The sequence below is a fragment of the Triticum dicoccoides genome, chromosome 1B, assembly GCF_002162155.2.
Source record: "Triticum dicoccoides isolate Atlit2015 ecotype Zavitan chromosome 1B, WEW_v2.0, whole genome shotgun sequence".
NCBI lineage: Eukaryota > Viridiplantae > Streptophyta > Magnoliopsida > Poales > Poaceae > Triticum > Triticum dicoccoides.
This window is the reverse complement of record NC_041381.1, coordinates 483,897,117-483,906,920: the sequence shown is the minus strand read 5'-3', so window position 1 is coordinate 483,906,920 and position 9,804 is coordinate 483,897,117. Positions and strand designations below refer to the sequence as shown.

General features: G+C 52.3%; 1 protein-coding gene and 1 pseudogene across 1 annotated transcript; one reads left to right on the top strand and one right to left on the bottom strand.

Annotated features, from left to right (window-relative positions):
- The first annotated feature begins 6,620 nt into the window (after nt 1-6,620).
- On the top strand, nt 6,621-7,538 carry LOC119307190. The gene has a single exon (XM_037583289.1). It carries the CDS (start codon nt 6,738-6,740, stop codon nt 7,086-7,088), a length of 351 nt encoding a protein of 116 aa, XP_037439186.1. The 5' UTR covers nt 6,621-6,737; the 3' UTR covers nt 7,089-7,538.
- Nucleotides 7,539-7,879: 341 nt separating this feature from the next.
- On the bottom strand, nt 7,880-9,539 carry LOC119350498 (annotated as a pseudogene).
- Nucleotides 9,540-9,804: the final 265 nt, after the last annotated feature.

The window sequence follows — 9,804 nt, the reverse complement described above, 5'->3', positions numbered from 1 at the left end:
TTCCCTCCAAGGAAGTGAACATCGGGATACATCCTCGTCTTCGTGACTTTGGTTATCCCTAACCCTAACTCCTTACTTGTGGTTTACTTTGGTCACTTGACCGTGCATTCACCATATCTTGTTGTCCTCATTATATTGTGTTGGTTACCATATCGTAGAGATCATTTAGGCCAACGCTTTATAGTCCGCAATTCATACTTGCTACCATTGTTCTATCTTGTGCTGAGTGTGAATTGCTAGCTTGTAACATTCATTTCCATATCTTGTGACATAATTTGTGTAAGCTTGTATTGCTTACTTGTGGTTGTGTGTATTATTCATTTACATATCTTGTGATATACATTGAGTAAGTTTGTGTACTTACTTGTGCTTACTCATATCCTCGTTGTTCTCATCTTGTTTATCCTAAGCTGTTGGTGCAATTAGTGAGCCTAGTATATTTAGGATTTGTGCTTGAAAAGTATCTGCTTAGTTTATTTCCGCATTAGGATATAGCCAAATCCGTAAAATATTTTAAAATGCCTATTCACCCCCCCTCTAGGCGACATCGTGGTCCTTTCAACAGCCAAAGAGGCAATGGCCTCTTTGGCTTTGGAAATGGCCGCCTGAGCCACCTCGTTAGCCCGAATGATTGCAAGAAGGGAACTAGGAGAGGCAACAGAAGTATCAACCATCACTCCCACATCCGACATAATATTTAAAAGAAGATCATTCGAAAGAGACGGTAAAACCAACCGAACCGGAGAAGAAACAGAAGAGGGGACGGGAGGAGTACCTGGGGAGGGGGGGGTAGATCCTTCGTCGCAGCCCGCTTCTCCGCCCGCTCCATGATAGAGCCGCCAGAGTTAGCCACCCGCCTGACTTTGCGAGCCGTGGACGCCGGGGACCGAATCACAGGCGACCGAGCAGCAGGAGAAGCCGGAGAGGGGCCCGAGCAAGACATAGATCCCATATCCTTGTCAAGACAGCAGCATACCCCAGCCATAGATTGCTTCAAGCCCGACGTATTCCTGCTCTTAGCCGAGAATTTGCGCACTGAAGATTTCTTCTTCCGCTGAGACTGGACTCCCATCACATCACGCCCAGGAGAGGCAGGCAGATCTTCAATTCCCGAGCGGGTGGGGGAGAGCGACCGGACCGGAAGGTTGGAGCAAGCACCAGACATGGGGGTAGCCGACAGGGAAGGAAGCTTCGCCAGATCATCACCAGCAGTAGAAACCATAGGGACAGCAAGAGGCTTCGCAACAGCCTCGCGAGGCGCAGTGCCAGAAGGAGCTTGGGAATGAAACAACTTACATTCAGAATCAGTCGAACCATCCCACTCAGATTGGGTGAAGCGGAGGTTAGATCCATTACTCTGGTTGGCACCACCCATAGATCCATCCCCCTCCTTATCACGATTGTCCGAAGGGTTAGAAGGAGGAGGGGGGAGGTGGAGCCTGAAAAGCAGCCGCCCCCTCCACCCGCACCCGAAGCTTGATACCATTGGGGGAGGGGAAGATATCAATCTGGCCATGCACACGATCCGGATCCACACACCAAACCTTCAACCTTGCAGGGCTAACCTCGTTCAGCGAATCCACATCCACCTCCACGGGCTTCCCAATCAAAACCCCAAACGCCATTAGAAAGGCAAACGAACGGTGACTAGCAGGCAAGTCATCAATCAGGACCCAGACATGGGAGAGAGGCCCAGCTACCGTACCATTGCAAGATGCCGATTTGACAGAGACCACCAATTGGTTGAGGGGCAGAGTGAAACTTGTGCATGAAGCAATCATCCGCAAGCACTCATTGGAGGGAAACACCACCGAAAACTCATAGTCCGAGATCTGCACCACTTGCCAATCCCACCTTGCCTCATCCCAAATGCGAAGCCCCTCGAGTAAGGTTTGGGGCGAGATCTTTTGGTCCTTCACAAAAACAATCGCCGCATTGGAGAGAGAGGGAGCCACCTCCAGGACAGGCAAGTCACTGTCGAAGGCGAAGAAGGCGCATCCGGGGAGGCCCGATCCAAACTGAATAACCGAGGGGGATTTCTGCCTATTCATGCAGTTGACCGTGAGCTGACCATCAGAGCGACAGATCAAGCAGAAAGGGGGGTTGGTGCATCGAGATTGGAAATGACCAGGTCTATGGCAGGCGAAACAGGTGAGCGCCGAGGGATTACTTTGGGGAGCAGAGGAGGGGCGGGGAAGCGGAACCAACGAGGGAGGAGGAAGCAGCCCGTCTCCCACCCCCGAAGAGGGAGGAGCACCGGAGGGCGGGCCGGGGGGACGACACGCCGGCCCACCGAAGGACCGGGGCGGCGGACGCGACCCATCACCGGCACCAGCCGGGCAAGGAGGGGGGGGGAACGCGACGGAGCCAACGAGCCACGCCCCACGCCAAGGGCAGGCACGGAGCCAGACGAAGAAGAGATCCCACCACCGGAGGCCGCCGCCTCCTCCCACGGATCCAACGCCGGAGAGAGCGAGGGGACAGATCCAGATCCCAGCGGACCAGAACCAGACGCGCGCTCCCGCTCCGAGCGCTGCAGCCACTCCGGACCCGCAGCCCAGGCCGCACGGTCACGAGCCACCTTCTCGCGCACCGACTGCTCCGCCTCCAACTTGGAGCGGAGCGAGGCCTCGAGCTCCAGATCCACCGCAGAAGCAGGAGAGTCCTCGCGTTGGCGCTTACTGCCCGAGATCGCCTCGCAGGAGGAACCCCGAGACTTGTCCATGGCGAGCACCGCAGCGAAAGGGAGGAGAAGAGGAGGAGGAGGGCTAGATCTGACGAGGCGATGAATGGGGAGACGGTGACGGCGCAAATCGCAAGCGGAAGCCGAAAACCCTAGCAAAGGGGGGAACGAGCCGCGGGGTATCCATAAATAGCCCGACCTAGGCGAGCCCACCTGGGCCCGACGCGAAAGATGGGCCGAAGAGGAGAGGGGAGCAGGTAGCAGGCCGGGGGGCCTAACTGGGCCGGGAAGGACAGAGAGGGGAAGTGATCAACTGACAAGAGAGGGGGGGAGGGGGCGTGGGCCCACTAGGCGAACCCGAAGAGATCGGCCCAACAGGCCCAAACGAGGAAACGCCCCGTGATCCACTGGCCACCGAGGCGAAATCCAGATCTAGGGCACACGATGCCAGCGCCGCCACCGCCGCCGGCGACGAGGCAGCCGGGGAGGGAGCAGGGGAGCGAGATGGAGAGCGTCCGAGCTCCCCATCAGGCGCACCGCCCAGAATCCCCGGCCCAGGAGAAACACCAGAAAACTTACCGGACTTACGCCGACGATGATCAAACCGGACCCAACCAACCTCCGGCGAAGCCGAAGCCACCGGCCGACCCCGACCACCAGGGGCAAACTTGCGGGGGCAAGGCGCGACAAGGATAGGCACGGCCCGCCCAGAAGAAGCCAAAGGACAGCGGTGGGAGGAGACAGCCGACCTCGAATCCTCCTCATCGGACGCAAGGGCCCAGAAACGAGATCCAAGCGCTGGCAGCGGAGAAGGCGGTGAAGAGAGCACCACTGGCGGGTAGGCAGGGGGGGGGGAGGGAGGGAACACCGACGAGAAGGGAGGGGGAGGCCGAACCACGGCCGACGAGCGGGGGAGGGGGGCTGGGCGACCGGGGTGGGAGGGGGAGGAAGGAGGAAGGGGATCCATCAACACAATGACTTCCTGACACGGTGGACTCCTCGGCTTCTCCCAGCCAATGTAACTTCACCGGCTGCTACACTCCCCCATACAAATGAACTTGTTTGCTTCGGCTCCAACCAATTAAACTACAGTTTCTACTACTCTGAAACAACCGAGATGCTGTTGTCGTAATATGGGGAAATACACATTGGTTCCTGGTTGTATATGCACCCTATATGGGGATTTTTTTTTAATATTTTAATAAAGTCAAAATAGGCAAGAACTATTTTGACAAAACACTTGACTTACTTTTGCACTAGTATATAAATCTCGACGAAAAAAAACAAAAGTTGACCTCACAGCAAAAAAGACAAAATTTATTTGCTATTATAGATCACTATTCATACTATTTTAGCCAAAAATTTGTCTTTATTGAAAAGAAGTCAAAGGGGTATTTTTCTTGTGGATTTTATCTCTCACGAGTACAATAGAAGGTTAAGTTTATTTCAAAAATATTTTCAGGAATTTTCAACTTTTTGTTGAATTACTAATTTTTTTTCCATATAGTTTGCATATGTCCTCATAGACCAAAAATTCCCCTCTCATAATATGGTCTCTTCTTCCAAGCCATGCAGGATGCTGGGGTTCCCGCTTCCTAGGGCCTTCGAGGGCCAAGAGCACCCCTGCGCCATCCCTTTCCAGGTGGCGCGCTAGGGGGGCTCTCAAAGGCTCTCCGCATCGTCCGATATGTCTGGACGACGCGGATCCGGGCAACCCACCTCAATGGTCCATGACGGGCAGACGCGCGCCGAGCCACCGTAATGCGTTGGCATTGCGTCGCACCTCCGTGCGGAGGCTCACGCGCGACGGCCCGGCTGGACCCGCCTATCGGTGTCCTCACCCGACGAGTTGATTTGGGGCTCTCCATGTCGTTCGGTCTGCTCGGGCAGCCTACCTCAGATGTGCATGGCGAGTTGATTGCGGGCTTGGACGGTGTCGGGGTTTCGATCCTGACAATGAGTACTAGAGGTATGAAAGAGGGTCGGAGCCTAAATGCGACGCAGGAGGTAGCAGCCCTACTTCTCATGCGTTGAGGCTTGTTTTCTCTTGGGATGAATGATTACAAGGAGTGCTTAACCCCTGCTTAGGAGGAAGAGGGTAGCTTATATAGAATACACCGCAACCCCTTTACTCCCACGTTAAAGGGTGGTTTCATATGTATAACTATGACATTTACTAGTGTTAATAGTCACAACTACGACAGTTACATGTAACGATAGCCATGACTATGGTTAAACCCCGATTTAAGACTACTCGGCCGTTGCAGTTCCCACGCCGCCCCTTTGCCTTCCTTGTCCAAGCGGTGGTGGTTGGGCCGACTCGAGGGAAGACGTCCGAGTGCCGTCGGTGCGTTTGAGTGGACTTCTGTCATACGCATCTGAATGTGCCTATGGTCCACGGACCTACCAACGATGGTGTGGGACCCTAGATGGGGCTTAGATGTCAGGCCCTTGACCCTACCTATAGTAACTATAGGTGGCCCCATCATACGGGGCCACTGTCGGGGGCCACCGTCGCATGGTGTTTTCAATCGCACGACACCAGCGTGTGGTTTGATGACCGGGACCGCTTGTCAGCGTTGCTGGCCCGTGCTGGGTTAGTTGGCTCGTGTCGGCCGGTTGTGGGCGAGGGCCCAACTCGTTGTGAGGCCAGCCGAGTGCTTGTAAAGGGCTCTATGGTTGTGGGCAGAGCGTCAGGGCACCCGGCTTTGAGGTCCATCAGTGCATGTTTTGCGATGACAAGAGGCCGGGTCGGCAGCACCTCGTTTGCTTGATCCGTCATGCGTCGGAGTGGCGCTTGCACGCAACGTCTGCCCGGACGGTATTGTTCATTGTCATATATCGTTGGATGTGCTCACCCATTTGTGTTGGTTCACTACTCGTATATAAGGGTGTGTTTGATAGCATTCTCATCTTAATATGGTTGTTCTCCTCTGATACATGCTGAGTACATGTATTTGCTGTTGCTTGGTAACAGTGTATGTGCTGAGACATGCTAAGCTGAGACTCTGTGTTGGCAGCTTGCATCTGTTTAGACATGCCCGTCGGTACTGTAAAAGTGAACAAAAAAATTCAAAATTCTGAACAATTTTTTGAAACATGAAAAAAAAACATTTTTCAAAATTCTGAAGTGTTTTGAAAGCTTGATCTTTTAAAAAATTGAAACAAATTTAGAGAGCCTGCAAAAGAAGTTAATTTTTTTTCTAAAATCCTATTTTTTTGAAAATTTAAATAGTTTTTAAATTTCTTTTTTTAATTTAAACACCAAAATGTAAAAATTTCAACAAAACTTGAAAATCTGTACAATTTTTTGAAATTTTTAACAAATTCAATCAAGACTTTTTTTTTGCAAAATTGAACAAACTTTAACATTTTTTGATATTCAAAACATTTATTAAAAGTTATTTATTTTAGAAATTCACATTTTTTAAAACATGTTGTCGCTGGCTTCGCTCATGCATGTTGACCAGCGAACAGTTGTTGACGTGTTCTCTCTTTGTGCATGCTAAAAGGGTATTTGGGCTGAACTCGTGCATGATGAGGAGGCCCCGTGCATACTACCAAACACCCAAAAATGGATTGAGAAAAAAAGTTTTAACCTCATGCACCCTCCATACACTCTATCAAACGCACCCTAAAATGCACCCTTTGTCAAAAAAAAAAACATAGCTCCCATGGTGAAGTGGTCATATGGACAACGTTCCTCGCGGCCCGCCATTTTCAACGAGGGAGCGAAACGAGCGGTGCTCCGGCGGCCCCGCAACTCCGGCCTCTTCCTCCGCGCCTTCGTCCGTTAATCCCACTCTCCGACCAGGCAATCGCCACCCCGCATGCCTTTAAAGCGAGGCAGAGGAGAGAAGGGCATGAGCAACCCAATAAGCTAGCGGGACGCCGGAGAGAGGGGGTGGAAGCTGCCACGCGCGCTTCGCCCAAGCCCCCCTCCTCCTCGCCCTCCCCCGCTCACGCCGTTCATAGCGTAGCACGTAGCACGTACGCGCGCGCGCAGCGCGGGCGAGAGAGACAAAGCTCGTCGGCCGGCTGTCTCTCGCCTGCCATGGGAACGGAGGTGCTCCGCCCGCACGACTGCCTGTCCCGCGTCCGCCACCACGCCCACGCCCACGCCGGCTCCAGGCGGTCGCCGCGCCCGGCCGCGAGGACGCGCCGCCGCACAGCTCGGCGCGGCCAGGCGGCGTCGCCCCTGCCGCAAGAGATGCGGGTACAGGTGCCGGCGGCCACCGTGGACGCCGCGTACGCCGGGCCAGCGTTCGGTGTCATGTCGCCGTCGCCGCGGGCGCTGCCGCTGCCGCGCTTCAGCAACACCAAGACGGCAGCCCCGGCCACCGTGGACGACTCGGCCACGCGGGAGCTCCGGCGGCTGCTGGGCCTGGAGCGGCCGGCGAATTAACCGCGCGCGAGAAATCAAACAGGCAGGCCACGGACTCAGCGAACGAAGGAAGGGTTTGTCAAGATGTACGTGTGGGTCTCTTCCATTGATTCTTTTCGGTCAATCTCCGACTCCGTCTCTCCGACGGCGCGCGTTCCCGGGGCCTCCCCCGTCCGGTGTTTTTGTCAAGGACCGAGGGAGGCGGGGAGCGACGCTGCGGCTTAGCTCCCATTGCGCGGAACCCGTCGTAGGGGAGGAGGAGCTAAACTAGAGGAAGGAGAAATGATGAAATGGCGGGAAGATTTGATGTGGTTAACTGAATCTGATCATCTTCAGATTTGCTCTTGTGATGCTCAAAAACTGGGATAGCTCAAACTTCTTGTCGACAACTGGACCAGTCGATTAGGTGTAACAACTTGTACATAATTTTTCAATCGAAGAACAACACGAACTTATTTCGGTGCGTAATTACATGATACAACAATGCAGAGGAATATGAAACACACGCTTTCAAGACCAAAATTCAGATAAGTTAAGAGCCCTCTCTTCCAAGTTGCTCGCAATCCACATGGATACAGAACATACACAGATCTTGCAGACAAGAACCTTTTTTTGAGGGGAACGAAGACGCACGAAGCGTCCGGCTTTAAATTAATAAAGCCCCAAGGCAGCATCCACAAACGGTTTCGAAACTTACAAACCAAAATAAAAGAAGTTCCACATGCGCAGCGGCCCGGCAATGCAAAGTTGCAACTAGCTAGCAAATATAACATACATAAACTCTCGGCAAATCATAAGCTAACTCAAAAGACTCAAGCTTGCACTCCTTGTTGCCTCGCTTTCACCATGCACAGCTTGATCTGCTCCATGATGTCGATCATGAGGTCCTCGTCACGCTGCTTCCCCAATGACGCCCAAGCCTGTAAGAAAATGTGGCATTTGAAGAGGATATCAGCTGGGTGAGCAGGGAACTTATGTTCAATTGTAATTTTGTTCCGTACCACCCAAATAGACCATAACAGCGCCCCTACGCTACGCCACAACAACCTCGCATTGGCATCCCTATGTGCCTTCAGCAAGTTTAGCAAGTCCTCGCTAGTTTGCGGGTTCCAATTCTGATTGAAAGTTTCCCTAACGGTGCTCCATGCAAATCTACCTAGACAGCACCCGAGGAAAACGTGATTAGCATCTTCACCGTGGCCGCAAATGGCGCAGGTCCCATTCGCCGGACCATTCCTCTTGGCCAAATTATCGAAAGTAGGGAGGCGATTGCGACACAATTGCCAAAGGAAAATTTTGATCTTGAGGGGAATGCCTGCCTTCCATAGCCCCCTAGCCATATCTAGCACATTCCCCTCCGTCAACTTCGTATATAAGGACTTGACCGAGAATTTCCGGGAAGCCGTGAGCTTCCAGGTGATCTTGTCCCTTTCCTGGCTCAGAGTCCGACCCTCAAGGTCGGCTACTAGAGCGTTCCAGGAAGCAGCCTCGCCGGCCTCCAACGTCTTGTAGAAGGATATCGCCGGAGGGTGAACCCGAAGGGCGTCGGCGACCGTGATTTTAGTGTCTGTGGCCAATTGATACAGAACTTGAGCACCGTACTGGGGTTGTAGGGTCATCACCATCAGCGGCGCATGAACATAGGATGGCGAGACATCGAGCACAAACCGCTCGAGGAGCATTGCAATCACCAGCTTTGCCTCAACCATCACGAGATTCTGGCCAACACAGATGGCAGGGCCAATCCCAAAGGGGAAGTACGCGTCGAGGTGATAGCTCTTGCCATCTGCAAACCACAACGGATCAAACTCTACAACACTAGCGCCCCATATGTCGACATAATGGTGAATGTCAACAAGGGGCAGGTTGAGCTGCATGCCTGTAGGGATGTCAAGTTTGCCCAGCTTGACATCCTTGATGGCCGTCCTGCTGAGAGACAAAGCTGGAGGATAGAGCTGAGGGTCTCCTTCAGCACCATGTTTACCTGATATCATGCCAACATTGCCAGAGTGTTATTCACAATGTTCCAGTGAGATATCCTCAAGAATAAAAAAAGGCTCTAGCATTCATTTGAGTAAATGGGCCTCACAATTTTGAGATTGCTCAGGTTTTCCGCGTTTGGGTGCTTGTTCTTGCCACATACAGTACTTGATGGACTTCATCGCGTGCTTTGTCTTGCCATTCTTTATGCAATGCCTGTAGAAGTGTTGCCCATGTTAACAGTTTTGCGGTTGTTTCTTTACCGGCAACGTAAAATGTCTTGCACTCATCAATGATCTCTTTGATTTCCATTTTAAACCCGTTGTCTGTTTTGCTGGCTGATAGCATCAAGCCAAGCAAAATTTTGGAGTTCTCACACTTCCTTCCATTGGTCTCAATCAATTTGCGCAGAGAACTTCAGATTTCCTGGTTTAGGCTATGCCTTCTTCGGTTCTTCTTTGTCGGTACAAACCTAAGAAGTAAATAGGTCATATTATTTTTTTCCCTCAACTGCAAAGTTTAATTGTTTTTTTTGCAGGAAACTGTTGATCTATTCATCTTCAATCATGGTAGTACAATGAACACCAGAAATAATAAAAATTACATCCAGATTTATAGACCACCTAGCGACGACTACAAGCACTAAAGCAAGCCGAAGGCGCGCCGCCGTCATCGCCCCTCCCTCGCCAGAGCCGGACACAGCTTGTTGTAGTAGACAGTCGGGAAGTCATCGTTCTAAGGTCCCACAGGATCAATG

Bases quoted from the DNA above. Each gene is read 5' to 3' on its own strand.
- LOC119307190 (XM_037583289.1), top strand. From the start codon at position 6,738: ATGGGAACGGAGGTGCTCCGCCCGCACGACTGCCTGTCCCGCGTCCGC.